Below are 21684 nucleotides of genomic sequence, written 5' to 3' on the forward strand. Positions count from 1 at the left end.
CAGATGTGATTGTCAAAGAAATCAATCATTATAATACAAAGTTGCATGCTTGTAGATCAAAAAACAAAGAGAGACTCACCGGATGCCGGAACGTGCACTTTGGATTCAAGCAGTTACCATTTAACCAGTACCAGCAATCTCTGGGGTTAACCCTGGCACCCTCGCTGTGGCGATATTCACACTCAGTTCCCTGAATGGGAAAACGCTATGTTAGTTATGTTTAAAGTCGAGCACAATATCTAAGAGAAATACTATGACAGAAAGTAGTTCATCTCCTTACATCTGTTATACAATTACAATTATAATTAAAATAAAGGAGCATATGAGAAATTCTTTAGGACAAAAGATGATTAAAGAAATAAAGTTATGAAGATGCTAATCTTAGAATTGCAATCTGTATTTGAAACTAATGAAGATATTACGGCGAACTAGTGGAAGCAGCAAAAGGATTTCAAGTAAATACATTTCCATACAGAAGCCAGGCCATCAGTAATAAACCACACGTATACTGTTGGCAACATAGTAACTACACTTCAATTAGTTATTCTTGGTTGCACAGAAAAAGAATAAATTCTCATAAATGCTTTAGTATTTACTAATTCAAACAGGAATATTTTCCAAAGACTGAAGTTACAGCACATGAAATCTGAATGATCAGGTAGATGTCTCATAATATAGGAGTAACCCATACTAACAGAAGATAAGTAACAGAGAACCAAACAAAACCGTATGTGCCAGGAACACAATCCTTTTTTAAGAAGTTCTACTTTATTTCTTCTGCTCCAAGGGGCACAACCTTTTAGCTAATAAGAATGGTCAATAGGAATTACTACAAATTATTTCTAGAGGTAGTTAATAAAATTGAATATAAAAACATTTTTGATCACATGTAAGTTTAGATTGTCGTAAACAAACCCTAGGGGCAATATTTCCCAATGTAGGTCGAGCACCAGGATAGAAGTCTAACAAAAACGACCATTACCAAGTGTCATTTCATTTTTAGCAGAGACTACGGCCGGAAACCAGGCTTTCCAAGCCTCTCCATTTTGTCTTTAGCATTGTAAAGGAAGATGAGCATCAAAAGCAAGCCCTCCTATTCATGTCCAGTGTAACAACAGCAAACCTAATTGGACTCCACCTGACTTGAATCATGGCAACCTCAACACACCGAACCCTACCCACCCAGCCCAAACCCGATCCTATCTCTAAGGCTGCAAACAAACCACTGTTCATGAGTAGCTTGGGATCGGCTAGGCGACAAAGCTTTGTTTGTTCTCAGCTCAACAAAGAAATGAGCCATGACAGATCTTAAAGCTTCAGCCCTATAGACTTGGAAAAATAAATAGGAGATCGCCTCAACTTGGTAAGAAGCTCGTTCAAGCTCAGCTCCATCCCATATGCAAGCTTGAATACCTTTTGTTAAGCTCAGCTTGAACTCCATTAAACCTTTCATATAGCAAGCCAAGCCTGAGCAGCCTCCCATTTGGATAGTTTATACCCCTAATCGCAGACAATCAACATAGCACAATATGAAGTAACCTGAATTTCAATAGCTTCTATGTCAAAACTCACTTAAGGAGGGGGGGGAGAAAAGAGTTGTTGGAATTTGCAGCTCAGCAGCAACTAGTATAGAAACCAGGAAAGGTAAAGTGAAAATTCAATTACATTTGTCTGCACGGAGCTCGAATTACAATAACTCCAATTAAACTTGTTGTGGTTGAAATTTGGCCTGAGGGTGACCACGCCGGAGGAAGCCGAGAAGACGCCGGCCGCGACGGAGAAAACGAGCCACCTCCTACGCTCTGAAGGCACAAAGCCTTGACCAGAGATTCCAGCGAAGGCCCTCCGATGGCTAAGTTAGTCGGGCCTTTTAAGAGGTTTCTAAGTGTTTTTAATTGCCTCTAATGGCTTAGAATGGCTTGAAATAACTTGAAAAAGCTTATAATTGCTTGAAGAAGCTTTAGAAAGCTTACCGAGGGTCTTTTCCTACCCCCTTTTTATAGGCTGAGGGTTTCGGCCGTTACCTGAAGTCTCGGGCCAGTTTGTGATTGGCTAGCCATTAGCTGGAGGCGGCGTGAATCATGGAGATCAATCTCGCGAGTGGAGGATGCGGGAGATATCTTTCCAGATTTGTTCTGAGGACCCGTCACGTCATAAGCGAAAGTCCTCACAGCATGACGTTGGCAAGTGTGGCAGGATATGGCTCTTGGCAGCAAGGCATGGTCCTTAGTTGGCACATTCGGCCGCATGTACGGGCGTGGGCGAGGTTGGGCAAGCTTGGAGGCTGCGGCATGTGCTTGGCGAGGTCAACTCGGCCTTGTGCCGAGGTTGGCTCGGGCGTCATTGTACCTGTGGTCGAGGGAGCCTCTTAGGCTCACGGTCGACACTGCAGGACGCCCTAAGCTCGAGTCGGGGCATCATTGGCGTGGTGTTGGCACCGATCGCATCTTCAAACAAAATCGGCCTTGTGCCGAGGTCGGCTCGGCCTTCGACGACGTCCGAGGTCGACCTAGCTCTTAGCAGGACCGAGATCTGGCTTGCTCGGCTATGAGGTATGCTCGGCCGAAACTGGGTGGCTCCACGCTGGGGTAGGACGATCCATTTTGCCTTCCAACATTTGCCCCCTGACTTCCGAGTTCGAGTCGTTCTTTGGCTCGAGCGAAGGAAGTAACCGAGTTGTCGATCGTCCTGCGCTACAGACAAATGTTCATGAAGGTGTGTATGCCGAGTAGGGTGCATCTCTCATATCATTGGAGCTAATGGCTTCAGGCCGAGCTTGGATGGTTTAAGCTGCTAGGTCATTCCAAGTGGAAATGGTTGAGGGGGCACTTCAATGCATTGTGTGCGCCCTCTTTTTCGAGGCGTTACCTGATGGAACGCGAGGTGCCAATCATTAATGCCCCGTCCCCCGAGGCAGCTACTATGATGACCTCTGTCTTCAACACCGCGATCCAGAAAGATTTGCTGAGAAAGCTTCTGGATTGGCCACGTGGCATGATCTGGCTGCTCGGCCGCCTGGGCAGGCCGATCAGAGCTGTTGAGGAAGGCTATATAAGGCCTTGGGGAGGCCCTAAGGCCCCTATATGACCTCCATTGCTCTCACTTTTCTTCTTTCCGGCCGCCATCATCAGCATCTTGAGGTTTTTCGGTGAGTTTCGCAGCGGATTTCTTTCCTTTATCTTCGATTTTCGGCGATTATTCTCCTTTTCCAGTTGTCTTCTCCGATGAAGCCTTGGGTGGTGCCTTCTTCCTTCTCAATCGCTCGGAGGGTTATTCCTCTTTTCCATCTTTTCCTTCGCCTTCTCTTTTTTTGGGTTTTCTGTAAGCGAGGCGAAGTCCTTGATTGCAATGGCCTCACCCGTGAGAGCTCCTGAGCCCAGCACGGGTCCATCCCGAGCTCGGGCTTCTTCGGATGTGGGGGAGGCCGAGCTCGGGCTGGATCACGGTCCTAGTGAGATTAGCTCGAATTTGGCTGAGAAGCTGGACCTGGTTCGGGCCCGGTTCTTCTTTCCGCGCGAGTTTATTCTTGAACTTCCGGGGCCTAGGGCTCGAGTCACCGATCCTCCTCAAGATCGGATCGGAGTGTATGTGGAGACTCTCCGAGCTGGGCTGAGTTTCCCTCTTCATGAATTCGTAAACGAGCTTCTAACGACTTATCACCTCGCTCCTGCGCAGCTCGCTCAGAATTCGTGGAAAATGATCATCGGCTTCCTCTCCCTTTGCCTTGCTCACGGTCTCCCCACTTCGTTAAATGTCTTCCTGGCTTGCTTTATGTTAAAAGCTAGCCCTGCAGACAAAGGGTGGTGATACTTCTCTTTTCGGAAAGGCCGCTGATGCAGAAGCATCACCCTTATACCTTAGGCCATAGAACATTGGGTCAAGGTGTGTGAGGAAAATTAAGCCCAAAGTTGTGTGATTGAGTCCATGTAATAAGTGATTTAATTCACAATGGGTTAGTGTTTTCAATGCCTAATCAGATTGAGTCCAAGGCATTGAATGGGTCTTTGATTAATTAGGATTGGTCACATGTCAAATGGGAGAGAGTTCTAGGAAATTTGGACTCGATCCTATGCGCATGGAAGGAGTCATGGCATGTGGTTGAGTTGTGCCTAGTGGAGTTCCAATTCACACGCCCAAGATAAGGATTTATGGGTGTCAAGAGTTAGGTGATAAGGTGTTTGATTGGTCAATTAGGAGATTTAAATTTTAAAAAAGTCCTCATGTGGTTAGGAGTCCAACTAAATTCTAGTTGTAGTCCTTATCTTATCCAACCTTCCTTTCTACATAAAGGAAGATATGAAGAATAAAAATTAGAATTCTTGAGTGTTATTTTTGAAAGAAAATCCTTGCCTACGTGAGAGAGACTCACCCCTTCTTCGATGTGACGCCACTAGGCTGAAGGAAAGGGGTGAGACGCCTCTTCCTCTCACGCCTTGATGAGATTGGTTTGGGTGAGACTCCCACAACCAACTCATCCTTATCCCTTCCTTAATTCAAGCCTCCCTTTGCTCACGCCTTTTTAGATTGTCACATCAGCATCCAGCCAACTCCACATGCCCAAATCCTCCTCGTTTATTTTAAAATCTCCACTCCAAGTCTTCTGGATTCTCTGAAAGAGTCGACTCCCCAGATTTCGAGTCGACTCCAAGGATACTCGAGTCGACCCCAGCTGAAAGTCAGAAAGCTTGTTCTCTGAAAACTCTGCGAGAAACGACTCCCCAGATCTCGAGTCGACTCCAACATTGGTCGAGTCAACCCCAGCTCAGTTCGAGTCGACCTCAGCTCGGCTGACAGCAAACGACTATTTTGCAGAAGTACCTTTGAAGGCTCCATCCTCCTCCCTTCCACCCACAAAGAACCCTAGCCACCATTGCCAAAGGAGGGAGAAATTCTGCAACCCATCTCCCACTGCGCCAGTTTGGTCTCAGAGCAACCATCCCACCTCCGTCCTGCGTCAATTGGTATCAGAGTGAAGATCATCATGAGTACTCGCAGCAGACGCCCCTACAATCTGGAGAGACAACTTGCTGAAGCCGTGCATTAACTCACCCAGCAAGTGGCTACCTTGAATCAAAAGGTGGACACCGTTTGGGATCACCTCTTCCCCGAGCCAAACAATCTTGAAGATGATCATGGCGTTCCTGCACACCCTGAAAATCCAGAAGTGCCGTTCGGAGAACCTAACATTGAGGCTTTCTCCCCAAAGGATCTATCACCCCAAAGACCACCTAGGGGTCAGCGGATGCTACCTTCAAATTTTCTTGTATGGGGAATAATTTCAGGAACCCCTATGTTCACCAAAATCAGCGGGAGCGCAATGATTCCGACGAAGCCATGAAGCGGGTTCGCGTAAAAGTTGCTGATTACAGTGGAAGCATGGACCCAACCCACTTCCAGGATTGGCTGATGTCCCTCGAAGATTACTTTGAATAATTCAGCATGTCCAATGAAACCAAGGTGCGATTCGTACAGATGAAGCTAAAGTGCCAAGCACGTGTATGGTGGCATAGCGTTGAAGAGAAGCTTCATTGACTCCGACAGCCCCTATCAATGATTGGGAGGAGATGAAACTTCGTCTGAAGAAAAAATTTCTTCCCCTCGACTATGAGGAGACACTCTTCGAAGAACTTCCGAAATATTATCAAGAAAGCTCTTCCGTAGAGGAGTATACGGCCCGGTTTCATGAGTTGATGATCTCCAGCAACCTCACGGAGACGGAGCGACAGTCCCTAACTCGGTACCGAACCGGTCTAAGGGATGATATTAAAAGGAAGTTGATGACGACGCGCATCTTCAGCCTAGAGGAGGCATACCAACTCGCCATTTGAGTTGAATCACAGCTGCGACAAAGGCGCCCTGCGCAAGCACCGGTTGCACGACGGTTTTCCGAATGCAGCACCAACCGAGGAGTTCCTTTTTCTCGAGGTAACGACCCTGTTTTCAGATTTGAAACTTCTGTTAATCGAAGTACATATCAAGATAGAGGTGCCACAAGGACCAATGAAAAGGGTAAAGGACCTATGCCACAACCTACGCCGGAAGAAAAAAACTCTGTTGAATGCTATAAGTGCGGCGGGCGAGGCCATTTTGAGTCGTTTGCCCCACCCGAGACCAACGTTTTGCGTTGGTATGTGAGAAAGACGAGATCATAGGGCCTTCTAAAGTTCCTCCCTCCTCTCAGCCCGCTGATGAAGAAAATGAAGGGAGCGAAGAACATGAGGAAGAAGCCCATGCAATGGAGTTAGAAGCTTCGGATCTACCCATGTGCATCGTGCGACGGATTCTTACGGGTTGTAAACAAGAGAACGTAGAGGAAGATTGGAGGCGCACCAATATCTTCCACACTCACGTCGAGCATGCCAACAAATCTCTAAATCTTATTATCGACAATGGAAGCTGCATGAATATCATATCCGAAGATGTGCTAAAAAATCTGAATCTGAAATCGGTACCGCATCTAAAGCCGTATCGGGTAAGTTGGATCGAAGATTCCTCCATACCTATTAAACAAAGATGCTTGATCAGTTTTTCACTTGGTAAGGACTTCCGAGATGAAGTATGGTGCGATGTTCTGCCCATGAAGGCGTGCCATCTTCTTCTAAGAAAACCATGGTTCTATGATCGTAGTGTCGAGTATGACGGTCGATCTAATTGTTATTCTCTATATTGTGCCAACAAAAAAAATGGATTAAAGCCCCTTCGGATCACTGATTTTACCTCTGAAAATTTGATAATCCAACGGATTTTAACCATGAGAAAGTTTGAAGCTTGTAGCCGAGAGATTGGAGTCATGTATGCACTAGTATCTAGAAAAGTTGGGGCTGAAATTTCAGAAGTTGTTCCTCCTGATTACAAGTCCATATTGGATGATTTTTCTGATGTAACCCTTGAGGACCTTTCTAAGGAGCTTCCACCGATGATGGATATCCAACATGCCATAGATTTGGTGCCCAGTTCAAACTTATGGAATCTTCCTGCAAACCAGCTGAATCCTAAAGAACACGAAAAGCTTCACCGCCAAGTCCAAGAACTTTTGGATAAGGGATTCATCCAAGAGAGCCTCAGCCCATGTGCCGTCCCGGCTCTACTTACTCCCAAGAAGGATGGTTCATGGAGGATGTGCGTGGACAGTAGGGCAATCAACAAGATTATACTGAAGTACCGTTTTCCGATCCCGCGGCTTGACGACATGCTGGATTTGTTGCATGGAGCCATCATCTTCTCGAAGTTAGACCTTCGAAGCGGCTACCACCAGATTAGAATCAGACATGGGGACGAGTGAAAAACAGCGTTCAAGACCAAGGATGGACTCTTTGAATGGATGGTTATGCCTTTTGGTCTCTCTAATGCGCCAAGCACCTTCATGCGAGTCATGAATCAAGTGCTGAAACCATACACTAGGCGCTTTGTAGTTGTTTATTTTGATGACATATTGATTTTCAATCAAAGCCGTGTGGAACACTAGCAACATCTTCGCCAAGTGCTTCACACCCTCAGATCAGAAAAGCTTTATGTCAACTTGAAGAAGTGCTTCTTTGCCGAACCACAAGTTCCCTTCGGTTTCATAATTTCAGCCAATGGAGTCTCTGCCAATCCAGAAAAGGTTAAAGCTATCGAGAGTGGCCTATACCCCACAACATTCATAAAGTGAGGAGCTTCTATGGTCTGGCATCCTTCTACCGAAAATTCATAAGGAACTTCAGCAGCAGAATGGCCCCAATCACAAACTGTATGCGGGCTGATTTCTTTCATTAGACTCCGGCGGCCACCAAAGCATTTGAAGACATTAAGGTAATCCTAGCACAAGCCCCAATTCTTCGACTTCCAGATTTTGATCAGGTATTTAAGATTGCTTGTGACGCATCCCACATCGAAATTGGTGGAGTTCTAAGCCAAGAAGGTCATCCCATCGCCTTCTACAGTGAGAAGCCCAATGACGCGAAGCGCCGGTACTCCACATATGACATTGAGTTCTACGCAGTGGTCCAGACCCTAAAACATTAGAGGCACTACCTCCTACACCGGGAGTTCGTCATGTACACCGACCACGACTCTCTGAAGCACATCAACTCCCAAAAGAAGTTGAGTGCACGGCATGCTAGATGGGAAGAGGTGCTGCAACAGTTTACGTTTGTGCTGAAACATAGGCCGGGTGCAGAGAACTGTGTTGCCGATGCTCTCAGCCGAAAGTCACATATTCTAACTCTACTGAAAACTGAGGTAATAGGGTTTGATGATCTGAAAATTTTATACCCTACTAATGCCCAATTTCAGTCCATATTTGCGGAGGTTTCAGCAGGAGACCGGCAGCAGCATCCAGAATTTTCAGTGCATGACGGTTTTCTCTTTCATGGCACTCGCCTATGCGTCCTGAAGTCTTCACTTCGAGATCACATCATTAGAAAGGTTCATGGTGGAGGTCTTGCAGGACATTTTGGCCGTGATAAGACTATCAGCATGGTGGAAAATCAATTCTATTGGCCGACATTACGAAAGGACGTTAATCGAATCATCAAGCAGTGTCGCACTTGCCAACTTGCCAAAGGATCCAAGACTAATGCCGGTCTTTATTCTCCCCTGCCCTTGCCAAGTTCACCATGGGAAAATCTCAGTATGGATTTCGTCTTGGGTTTGCCAAAGACAGTTCGAGGCCACGATTTGATCTATGTGATTGTTGACAAGTTTTCCAAGATGGCTCATTTTGTGCCATGTGCAAAGACTTATGATGCATCCCGAGTTGCTGATTTGTTCCTAAAAAAGGTGGTTCGCTTACAGGGGCTACCGAAGACTATTGTATCTGATCGTGATGTCAAGTTCGTTAGCTATTTTTGGAAGACACTTTGGACGAAGCTTGGCACACGTCTATCTTTCTCCAACGCCTATCATCTCCAAACCGATGGACTGACCGAGGTGGTCAACCGCAGTCTTAGAAATCTTCTTCAATGCTTAGTCTGGGATCATGTGAAGTCATGGGATCTGATTTTGCCCCATGTCGAGTTTGCCTACAACAGCAATGTCAACTGGACCACAGGATTGTCACATTTCGAGATTGTTCTTGAGTTGAAGCCGCGGCAGCCCATTGATCTCATTCCACTTCCCATCAACACGAGGACCAGCGAAGGTGGTGAGGATTTTGGTAGGCACATACAAAACATCCATGCTGAAATTCAACGTCGTTTGGTCACCAACACCGAGATTTATAAACAGCAAGCAGACTTGAAAGGGCGTCCCTTGGAATTTAAGGAGATCTTGTGCTGATACGGTTGAGTGCTGATCGTTTTTCCCGTAGAAATTTTCAGAAGCTTCATCCTTGTCGCGCCGGCCCTTTCAAGGTGCTGAAACGATTGGGACCTAATGCATATGTGCTTGATTTGCATGAAGATTTGCAGGTTAGCCCAATCTTTAACGTTGAAGACCTGCAGCTCTACGAAGGTTATGCTGAAGAACCTCTAGCCGTACCACCTACACTCCCACGACAATCAGCCCCAAAAGATACAATTGAAGACATCTTGGATGATCAGATCGTGTCCACATGCTGAGGAGGATATCAGAAATTTTTGGTTAAATGGAAGGGCAGACCAATTTCAGATTGCTCATGGTTGAAGATGGAGGAAGTCCAACGGCTGGACCCGGATCTCTATGAGCTATACCAGTCGCAAAACTCAACAGAGTCGAGTCTTTTCCCAGCCGGAGGAATTGATGCAGGAGCATCACCCTCATACCTTAGGCCATGGAACATTGGGTCAAGGTGTGTGAGGAAAATTAAGTCCAAAGTTGTGTGATTGAGTCCATATAATAAATGATTTAATTCACAATGGGTTACTGTCTTCAATGCCTAATCAGATTGAGCCAAGGCGTTGAATGGGTCTTTGATTAATTAGGATTAGTCACATGTCATATGGGAGAGAGTTCTAGGAAATTTGGACTTGATCCCATGCACATGGAAGGAGTCATGGCATGTGGTTGAGTTGTGCCTAGTGGAGTTCCAATCCACACGCTCAAGATAAGGATTCATGGGTGTCAAGAGTTAGGTGATAAGGTGTTTGATTGGTCAATTAGGAGATTTAAATTTTAAAAAAGTCCTCATGTGGTTAGGAGTCCAACTAAATTCTGGTTGTAGTCCTTCCAACCTCCCTTTCTATATAAAGGAAGGTATGAAGAATAAAAATTAGAATTCTTGAGAGTTGTTTTTGAAAGGAAATCCTTGCCTACGTGAGAGAGACTCTCCCCTTCTTCGGTGTGACACTACTAGGCTGAAGAAAAGGGGTGAGACGCCTCTTCCTCTCACGCGTTGATGAGATTGGTTTGGGTGAGACTCCCACAACCAACTCATCCTTATCCCTTCCTTAATTCAAGCCTCCCTTTGCTCATGCCTTCTTAGATTGCCACATCAGCATCCAGCCAACTCCTCACACCCAAACCCTCCTCGTTTTCTTTAGAATCTCCACTCCAAGTCTTCTGGATTCTCTGAAAGAGTCGACTCTTGAGATTTCGAGTCGACTCCAAGTCTAGTCGAGTCGACTCCAAGGATACTCGAGTCGACCCCAGCTGAAAGACAGAAAGCTTGTTCTCTAGAAACTCTGCGAGAGCCGACTCCCCAGATCTCGAGTCGACCCCAGCTCGGCTGGTAGCAGCCTTCCACCCACAAAGAACCCTAGCCACCATTGCCAAAGGAGGGAGAAATTCTGCAACCCATCTCCCACTATGCCAGTTTGGTATCACAGCAACCATCCCACCTCCATCCTGCGTCAGCCGCATACTCTTCCAAGGTGCTCCTTCCTCCATTCATGGGTGGAAGAATAAATTCTTCCTTACTTCCGAGCGGTCGTGGGGGTTCGACCCAACCTAGGGCTCGCCGCTGACCACGGTGAACAATAAAGCCCCCAAGTTGTCACAGTCCGAGCAGGAGATTCTGGACAGGTTGCTCGGGCTGGGAGAAACTTTGAAGCTTTCCAAGCTGCTTAACAAGGAGGCCTTGGTAAACGTCGGCCTTAGCTCGGCGCATCCCAAGGGTAAGGGTGACGCGGTCATTTTTCTTTCTTTTTCTTTTCTCCTCATACTTGATTTTCATTAGGATTCCTGCTGTCAGAAATTGCAGGAATGATCTTCAGCAACAAGACTTTAATGGCCAAATATAATAAGCGGGCGGCCGCCTCGAATGGAGCTCGGCCTGAGCCGAGGTCGAAGAAACCGAGGGCCGCATCTTCCTTCGGTGTCACGCAAGGCGAGCCCCTTCATGAGGCCGAGCTGCCCCCACTGACTGAAGGAGGTCAAGGAGGGGCCACAATGGAACAGGCGGCCGCAGCGCCTGGTAGCAGAACTCGAAGGGCCCGCAAGGTCATTCGATTGCGGAGATCGGGCCCTGAGCCGGAGAGTGGGTTCAGGGTCCCGGCTTCTTCTAGGAAATGTTTCAGAGGTTTTGAGTTGGTTTGGGAGAAGTGTTGAACCATATTTTGCAAATGGATTATCCACGAGACGTCTCCCACAGGTCACGAGACATCTCTGGCACTAAGAGGTTCATTTGGCACGCTCCCGAGTCGACTCCCTGCTGAGACGAGTAATCTCCAGCAAGAAGACAGAAATCAGTTTGAATATGCTAGTGTGCGAGTCGACTCCCCGATGCGCGAGCCGTCTCCTACAGTAGAAGCAGAAACACACTTTTGAAAGAACAGTGCGCGAGTCGACTCCCGACTTACGTAGCCGTCTCCCGCAGAGAATGACAGAATGTTATTTTTGAAGAGCCCGATCTCGAGCCGACTCCCAACAAGCGCGAGACGTCTCCTATCTCAGGCGAGCCGTCTTCCAAAATAGCCGAGTCGACTCCAAGTCTGCTAACACCTCCAACGGCTAGTTTTTAAGGATTTGAACAGCTCTATTTTTCCTTCTAACGGCTATTTTTCATGAAAAAGGACTATAAGAAGGTGGTTTGTTCTTTAAAAAAAAGGAGGTTAATGAGCATTAAAGTGCATTAAAAAGAAGAACATTTCTTTGTGCAATCAAGTGACATTCCAAGTCAAGAGAGAAGAAAAGTTTTTCAAAGAATGATTCCTTTGCTCTTCTCAATCTGCAAGCTTTGTGATCCTCAAGCAATTCAAGCCATCTAAGGAGGATCAAAAGAGAAAGAAGCCAAGTTCTTCAGCAGCCTTCTTTCAGGCTTCTCTTATTTTATAGTTCATAATTGCTATATTTGATTATCTTGAGAAGCTTGTAAACTGTATGCAATCTCTTTCATACTTTATAACTTGATTCAATCAGGGAATTGAATCAAGGAGTTAAGGCATTGTCCAACCCTGTGAATTGGACACTGTACAAGCCAAGGTTGGCTTGGGGTTTTGGTTTAGTTGGTGATTCAGTGAACCAACAGGGTTCGTTGTGATCCCGGTAAAACAACGAGTTGGGTTGTGAACTCAGAAAACAACCACGCTATAATTTGAGGATTATATTAAACTCCCAAGTGCTGCTTGGGGAGTGGACATAGGAGGAAGAGTTAGCTCTGAACCACTATAAAATTTCTATTTGTATTGTGGTTCATTCTCTTTACTTACTTTTCAGCTTTGCTTTATCTGCATTAGCTCTTTACTTAATAATCAAGAAAGCTTTCAATTGTTAAACAAATTAACTGCTAAAAAGTTTTAAAGAACCCAATTCACCCCCCCTCTTGGGTTGTCTTATGGGTAACAAGTAGTATCAGAGCAAGTGCTCTATAATTTCTTGTCTTTTGATTTTGACCTAACCGTTAAAGAGCCAAAGATCTGATGGCAACCCCCTTTGGCTCCTCTCTAGCTGAAGGACAGTCTACCAATAGGCCTCCTTTGTTCAATGGAACAAATTTTACCTATTGGAATGCTAGAATGAGAATTTTTATTCAAGCTCTTGATTATAACATTTGGAGCATAATCATCAATGGACCACACATTCCCACACACATAGTTGATAATGTAGTTGTCCCCAAATCTGAAAGAAATTGGGATGACAATGATAGAAAGTTAGCACAATTGAATGCCAAAGCACTGAATGTTTTATATTGTGCATTAGATCCTAATGAATTTAATAAGATTTCAACCTGCATTTCTATCAAAAAAAATATAGGATAGACTTGAGGTTACCCATGAAGGTACCAATCAAGTTAAGGAATCCAAAATTAACATGTTAGTGCATAAGTATGAATTGTTTAAAATAGAACCAAGTGAATCCATCACTGCTATGTTTACTAGATTTACTGAAATTGTTAATGGTTTGAAAAGTTTAGGTAAATCATATGCTGACACTGATCTTGTCAGAAAAAATTCTTAGGTCCCTTCCAAGGTCATTGGAAGCCAAGGTGATAGCGATTGAAGAGGCAAAAGACCTCAATACGCTTCCACTAGAAGAGCTTCTTGGATCCCTAATGACATACGAGCTAACCATGAAGCAACACAGTGAGGATGAGACCCCAAGAAAGAAGGTTATAGCCTTGAAGGCCACCGCTCAAAAAGAATATGAGGACAGCAATGAAGAAGAAAAAGATGATGATGTGGCTCTTCTTATAAGGAAATTCAAGCAGTTCATGAGGAAGAAGAAGCCATTCTTCAAGAAGAAGCTTGCTGCCAAAGAATCAGAAAAAGATAGAGAGAGAAAAGGAAAAGAAAAAGGAACCGAAAATCTGCTATGAGTGCAGAAAACCTAGACATTTTAGAATGGATTGCCCCCAATTGAAGAAAATGTCAAGGAAGAAGGCTTTTGTCACAACGTGGAGCGACAGTGAGGAGTTTTCATCAGAGGAAGAACCCCAAGAAAATGCAGATATCTGCTTAATGGCAGATGGTAGTGAAGTATCCTCTCAAATTCCTTTAAATTTTACTTTTGATGAATTATATGATGCTTTTAGTGAATTAATGGATGATTGTAGAAAACTTGGATTGAAGAACAAAGAACTTAAATCAACTAATCAAACACTTATGCATCAAACAGAAAAATTAACCAAAGAAAAAGAGAGTTTAACCAAAGAAATTTCTGAACTGAAAACCTCTAATCAAATGTTAAAAGAAAGCTTGATTAAAGACAAAGATTCACTGATTAATAAAAATCAGAAACTAAGCAAAGAAGTTGAAAAATATAAGCCTAGTAGAAAAGTTCACTTATAGCTCTGAAAAATTACAAATGATACTTAATAATCAAAGAGCTATTCAATAAAGCTGGATTAGAATATAGGCCAAACAGTAAACAGAAACTTCTTAAGAACTTCTTTGTCAAAGCAACTGAAACTAAATCTGAAGAAGTAACATGTTTTTGTTATGGAAAATCTAGACACAAATCATATACTTGTAACTTCAGAAAAACTCTTAAAAATAAGAAAGTAAAAAAAAGATTTGGGTTCCAAAAGGAACCATCTTAACTAACCTAAAAGGACCCAAGAAGACTTGGGTACCTAAATCTACTTGATTTGTGTTTGTAGGTGTGTTTTGCGGCCAAGAGAACTAAAAGGAGCAGGTATCTTGATAGTGGCTGCTCAAGGCACATAACGGGTGACAAAGAGCAATTCTTCACCCTTGAAGCAAAGGAAGGAGTAGTGATTTTTGGTGATAATGGCCAAGGTCATATAATTGGTATTGGTAAAATTCAAATTACTCCTACTTTTGTAGATAATGTATTGTATGATAGTGGTTTAAAGAATAATCTTATTAGCATTAGTCAATTATGTGATAAGGGTTACAATGTTTCTTTTAAATCATCACTTTGTATTGTAACTAACCCTATTGACAATAGCATTGTATTTGTGGGACTAAGACGTGGCAATGTTTACATGATAGATCTAGATGATCTTTCCACGAGTAACCTCTGTTTAGTTGCCACCAATGCTAAAGTTAATGAGGCTAGTTGGTTTTGGCACCGTAGATTAGGTCATGCAAGCATGGATCTTTTATCTAAATTAATCAAAAGAGATTTAGTAAAAGGATTGCCAAAACTGAATTTTGAAAAAGAAAAAATTTGTGATGCATGCCAACTTGAAAAACAAACCAGAAATTCTTTCAAATCTAAAAACATGTTTTCAACTACTAGGCCACTAGAACTACTTCACATGGATCTCTTCGGACCTACAAGAACCACAAGTTTAGGAGGAAAGAAATATGGCCTTGTGATAGTAGATGATTTTTCTAAGTTCACATGGATATTATTTTTGGCACATAAAGATGAAGCCTTCTCCCTATTTAAAAAGTTCTATAGAAAGGTTTTAAATGAGAAAAATACTATTGTTATTTCAATTAGAAGTGACCATGATACTAAATTTGAAAATCAATATTTTGAAAGTTTTTGTAATGAAAATAAAATTGAACATAATTTTTCAGTACCTAGGACACCTCAAGAAAATAGGGTAGTAGAAAGAAAGAAAAGGACATTAGAAGAAATGGCCCGTACCATGCTATGTGAAAGCAACCTCCCAAAGTACTTGTGGGCTGAAGCTGTTAACACAGCATGTTACAACTTAAATAGAGCTTTGATGAGACCAATCTTGAAGAAAACACCTTATGAGCTTTGGAAGGATAGAAAACCAAACTTAAGTTATTTTCATGTTTTTGGCTGTATGTAAATGTTTCATTCATAATAATGGCAACGATAACCTTGGTGAGTTTGATGCCAAGTCAGATGAAGGCATCTTTTTGGGATACTCTTTATCTAGCAGGGCATATAGAGTCTTCAACAAGATAACTCTTCTTGTTAAAGAATATATTCATGTTATTTTTGATGAATCTAACAGTACTTCCTCTAGCAAGAAAGTTGCTTCTGATGATGATACAGGTATTCTTGAAGATAAGATGGAAAGAGTGAACATCCATGAAGAAAAATCAAAGGAACCTGAAGAAAATGGAGATAGCAATGAAGAAAGGGCAGATCAAGATCTACCAAAGGCTTGGAGGTATGCATATGTCACCCAAAAGAGTTAATAATTGGTGATCCATCGCAACAGATAAGAACTAGAGCTTCTCTCAGAAATTTGAGTAATCATTTAGCTTTTGTTTCTCAAATTGAACCTAAAACTATAGAAGAAGCTGAAATTGGCGCTAATTGGATGGTTGCTATGCAAGAAAAATTAAATCAATTCAGAAGAAATAATATTTGGAACTATAATTGAAAGACCTAAAGATTATTCAATTATAGGAACTAAATAAGTATTTAAAAATAAATTGGATGAAAATGGCATTATAGTAAGGAACAAGGCTAGACTAGTTGCAAAAGGTTATAATCAAGAAAAAGGTATCGATTTTGATGAGACTTTTGCACCTGTAACTAGACTTGAAGCAATTAGATTACTACTTGCTTTTGCATGTTTTATGGATTTCAAATTATTTCAAATGGATGTTAAAAGTGCATTTTTAAATGGATATATAACTGAGAAGGTTTATGTAGAATAACCTCCAGATTTTGAAAGTCATACATATCCTGATCATGTTTTCAAATCAAACAAAGCACTTTATAGTTTAAAGCAAGCCCTAGGCCTTGGTATGAGAGACTTAGCAAGTTTTTATTAGAACATGATTTTACTAGAGGACATGTAGATACAACATTGTTTTTGAAAAGAAAAGATAAAGACTTATTCATAGTGCAAATTTATGTAGATGACATTATATTCGGTGCTACTAACAATACTCTTTGTCAAAACTTTGCTAAGCTAATGCAGGGAGGGTTCGAGATTAGCATGATGGGTGAACTCAATTTTTTTCTCGGACTCCATATCAAGCAACTAAAAGAGGGAATCTTCATCAACCAAGCAAAGTACATCAAAGAGATACTCAAAAATTTTGAAATGGAGACAAGCAAACCACTTGGTACACCTATGAGCCCCTCATGTAAATTGGACAAAGATGAATCAGGTAAGAAGGTTGATCAAAAGCTATACAGAGGTATGGTTGGATCAGTTCTCTACCTTACTGCTAACAGACCTGATATCATGTTTAGTGTTTACATGTGTGCTAGATATCAGTCTGATCTTAAAGAATCTCGCTTGCTGTTAAAAAAAAAAATAGATATTTAATTGAAACAAACAATGTAGGCTTATGGTTTTCAAAAGATTCAAACATAGATTTAATAGGGTATACTGAATTTAGCAACAAAGAAGCACATAATTGATTTTACATGAAAGATGAAACACCTTAGTGAATGTTATCTTTGATATTTTCAATTATAAAATTATATATAAATGCAATGTCGGTGAAATTGTCCTGAACCGAGCGGTTCCGATCATACCAAGCTATCCCAACGGCGAACCGGGACGGTTCCAGTAACAGAAACGAAATCCGTTGCCAAAGAGAGAGGAGAAGAAAAGTGAGAAAAAGAGAGCGAGCGTGAGAGAGAGAGAGAAAGAAAGAGATGAAGGAGGAGGCTGGTCGGCAGAGGCTAGCGAGCCGTATGGAGGACGCTCCTCCGGTCTTCACGGCTAAAAAACAGGTCAGGCCCCTTGATTTGCCAACTTCACTTAAAAATCGCAAAATTAAAGAAGGGGTCGGATCCCTATTTCGAACAAAATAGGGGATTCAGCCTGTTTTCCGACCGCGGAGCCTTCCTCCGCCTCCTGCCCGGGTCGCCGGCCTCCGCCACCCACCTCTCTCCCTCCGTCTCTCCTCTATTTTCCCCTTTCCTATTCGCCCTCTCCCCCACCTCCTCTACTATATCGGTACGGGCCCGACACGGCACGAGCCCGTACCAACCCGTGCCACCGGACAACTAGTCCGAGATTCGGTACCAGCACAACAGACCATGTATAAATGTAACTTAATAAACACTATTTTTCCCATTTCTATGCAAATTTTTAATCCCTGTTTCTTCCTATTGGCAAATCAGAAACTTGGACGCAAGACTTCATGTGCCCGGTGGGCCTATCTGGCTGACAGGTATAAGAAGTTTCTTATTTTAAAATGGCAATCACTATACACATAAAAAAAGTCATAATAATTAGAATACCTGAAATCACATGACCTTATGGACTTATCATCGCGAGATAGTTTAGCGCTTAACAACCGTCCAACAAATTTTACAAGGAATATGGAACACACCTTAATAAATATTATCTTTTGACATTTTCAAACATAAATATTAATATAAAATATAATTTTATTAATATTATATTTTTTCCATATGTGCCCGAGTAAATTTTTTTCTTCCTCTCAGCAAATCAGCCATTCGGATGAATGTCTCTGCGTGTGCCCAACAAGCCTATCTAGATGGTGGATGTAAAAATTTTGCATTTTCAAGATACTACCCAATGTTCTAAAGGGGGATTTATTATTTTTTTTCCAAGTAGTAGTCCAATATAAAAGTGCATTATCCAGGAGTAAAATAAGGCCCCGTAGAGAGTAAATTGTGTTCAGAGTCTTCTATATTTTGCAGCTAATATCTTTTATGGAAGTTTGTAAGGGTAGTACATGGATATAAAATTAATATACCCGCGTGACAAGAAAATTTGCTTGCATCATACTCAGACAAGCTAGTCTAGTCAAAGTTATATTAAGTTGGTCAATATGCTAATTGTATAAATTTTCTACAATAACCTTCTTAGCCAAGTATAAAAAGAAGGCTATCTTAGTGTTGTTTCCATGAAAAACTCTGACTAAAGTTTGTCAAATGGTAGGTTTTTACCTTACAGAATTGTGAATTTGATGGCTAAATGCACAGTCAGGATGCACCGCTACAGGCTTAGACTACGTCACACTCCACATTCCCATCTCAATTACATATGGAAAATCTAGCTCACATCTATATTGCAGTCCTAGCTCACAACAAAAAAGAAATGATTCAATATGGAATTAGTGATCTAGATGGTCGATATTTTCATAGTTTAGGTTTCCATTTCTGTTTTTCCTACAGTTTTCATATTAATCTTTAGGATTATTTTATTATTGGGTTTTCAAGTCCTAATATGCTCAGGACTATCATCTAAAGGACCTAATTTTTGTCTAGGTTGGGCTAGAAAGTTTTAAAATTATTATGATCTTGATTTGAAAAGATTTTCCTTAGACTTTTACATGGGATGCTAGTGAATTATGAATTTATTTATTTGGGATGTCTTTAGTTATCCTTTGTGAGGAAAGGGGAAATTTTTGATATCTTGAAATTTTAGGTAGATTAGGAGTCTAAGTCAAATTGTCTAAGTTAAAGTTCTAGAGTCATTATTGGCAAGTTGGAAGTTCTTCTATCATAAGGAAGCATTGTTGTAGGCAAGGTCGGAGGAACCAGTACCAAGCACCAGTTTTCCAGCAGCTCGAGTCGGTACGGACCATGTCGGGCCTATACGGACAAGAGCACGATATCGTGGGAGATAGAAAAAGAGAGAGAGAGAGAGAGAGAGAGAATGGGGACAGGGAGAGGCTGGCGGACACCGGCGGAGGGCGGCGGAGGACCGCAGGGGGGCGGCAGAGGCCGTGGCCGGTTCTCCTGTTTCGAACGAAACAGAGGTCCGGTCGTGGCAAAAAAATTTCGAAATTTTTAAAGTGAAGTCGGCAAATCGCTTGCCCACTTCACTTACAAATTCCTAAATTTTTTAGCCGTGGTCGGACCCCTGTTTCTTTCGAAATAGGAGAACCGGCCGCGGCATCGCCCCCTGCAGCCTCCGCCAGCCCACCACGGCCCTCCGCCAGCATCTGCCACCTCTCCCTCTCCGTCCCTCCCCTGCTCGCTCTCTTTTTCCTTCTCCTTCTCCAGCTTCGGCAACGCATCTCGTTTCCATTTCCAAAATCGTACCGATGAACAACCGGTACGGCTCAAAACGGACGGAACCGCTTGATTCAGGATGGTTCCACCGACCTTAGTTGTAGGGTTGTTAAAATGGTTATATTTTTGCATAACTAGGGAGTCAAGAATTATGTATGCTTATCAAGCATTAGATCTCTATAGTCTACACATGCAATGCAGATGTGGTAGAAAAGGGAAATCATCCCCGATAGTGCTGCACAATGTGGAATCCAAGATACAGCAGTGGAACTTGGAGGGTGGAGATGCACCCCCTAGAGCTGGCATCATATATCCAAAAGATGGACAATCGATAGACAGTTTTATAGTTGTGACACATCAAGCAAGACTGTTAAAAATAGAGTTACTAAGTATCTTTTTATATTTAGTTTTCAACTGCTGTTCATTAATCTAATCTTTCTTATTTTATCTAACATTTGTTGTTGTGGTGGGTAAGAGATACTCAATGTATATTTAAGTTACAAATAGAAAAAATATGTAGAATTAAAGATGCATGTGTATGTCTATGGGCTTTTATTATTTTGGAGAACAATTTATGTACAATTTTATTCTCATGTGTACTTGTGTTGTTAATTTATGCTTGTTTGAATATGTCTGACATTTTACTCAAAAGATTAGTATACTCATATGTTATATCTAGTGTATATGCGTGCATTTTATAATTCTAAATTCAGCTTGAATTTACCCAAACTATATAAATTATGATCCTAAATAACTTAAAACATAATAAAATGATATAAAATAAATTGCTTGATTTATATATTTTCTTATATTTCCTTTTTTGAATTTTTTTGACTTTTCTGAGAAACTCCAAACACAGAATGAAACTGTCAAAACCATTTAAACTACAGAAACCAAAACTCTGTCCAAGAAACCAAAACCAAAAGTAAAACTGAGTTTGAAAAGGATGGCATGTATACCATTCTAAACAACACACTAAGGTCCCTCTACAGTAAGGGCTCCATGACTAGCACCAACCTAATAAAATTTGAAAGAACAACCAATAGCACAATTTACCCATACTTTATTCAAATTATGAAGGTTTGGAGGCCACATTATGCAATCTTCAACTGAAACATCATATTTCACATGTTAAAACATAAAACATACGATATGAAGCAGAGTAGAAGAATCGCGTCGAGTAACAATTAAAATTTTATACAAGTGGAACTACTGTAAGGCACATGAGTAGATCTATAAATCAAGCAGAAAGTTAGTAATGTTTATTATTTTGGAATGAAAGAAAGCAAGGGATTGAGGAAAATTCTTTCGCATGAGTTCTCCAGCCATGAAGGTAACCAAAAAATCTTTCATTTATGCATTAGAAAAGTAACTAGTAAAAGAAATTGATAATGACCAATATATCCAGTTAGAATTTCCCAATTAAAATTTAATTTAACATTATTTTTAGAACTTAGTGATCTCATGCCACTGCCTCTCTCAAGGACCTTACACTACTTTATTTGTTTCATCTGTTCTTTAACCGCTTTACTGTCGAATGAAAATATTCCAAACACTAAGCATGAAGGAAACAGCAAAAAAAAGAAGTAATATTGTTCGAAAATCCACAAAGATGAAATTATTGACAACCACATAGCAGTGATGCTTCACCAATGCACTCCCTATAGAATTCCCTCTGACATCATATAGCAGAACAAATAATTTGATCAATCAAGTACAAGTACAATTGAACATTTAAGTATCCATCTATTAGACAGAAAGTTTGTGGGATGAAACAATTCCCTTTCAAGGAAAGACAGAAAATTGTATGAGAAATTTGAAATAGTAGTGAAAAGAAAGGGCAAACATGTGATCACTAGTTCTGATCACAATCTACGGGCTTTACAAACATCAAAAAAATTACTAGATACATCAGTTACTAAACAGATTAACAGTGTCTTCTTGAGATTTGAAGAGAAGATAAAGTTTGGATGTTTTAGAACCTAGAAAGGCCACAAAAAG

The 21684-nt window shown here is 41.8% G+C and overlaps 1 protein-coding gene across 1 annotated transcript in view; it reads right to left on the reverse strand.

Moving 5' to 3' along the window:
- The window catches only part of LOC103708771 (zinc finger CCCH domain-containing protein 32-like), a 28300-nt gene that overhangs the window by 2479 nt on the left and 4137 nt on the right, over positions 1-21684 (reverse strand). The window contains exon 2 of the mRNA XM_008793843.6: positions 80-190. Coding sequence (XP_008792065.4) covers positions 80-190 — 111 coding nt within the window. The remainder of the gene's footprint in view (positions 1-79; positions 191-21684) is intronic.

The sequence above is a fragment of the Phoenix dactylifera genome, chromosome 6 (genome assembly GCF_051530095.1).
Source record: "Phoenix dactylifera cultivar Ajwa chromosome 6, Ajwa_hap1_PhDact_Kaust_v1.1, whole genome shotgun sequence".
Lineage (NCBI taxonomy): Eukaryota > Viridiplantae > Streptophyta > Magnoliopsida > Arecales > Arecaceae > Phoenix > Phoenix dactylifera.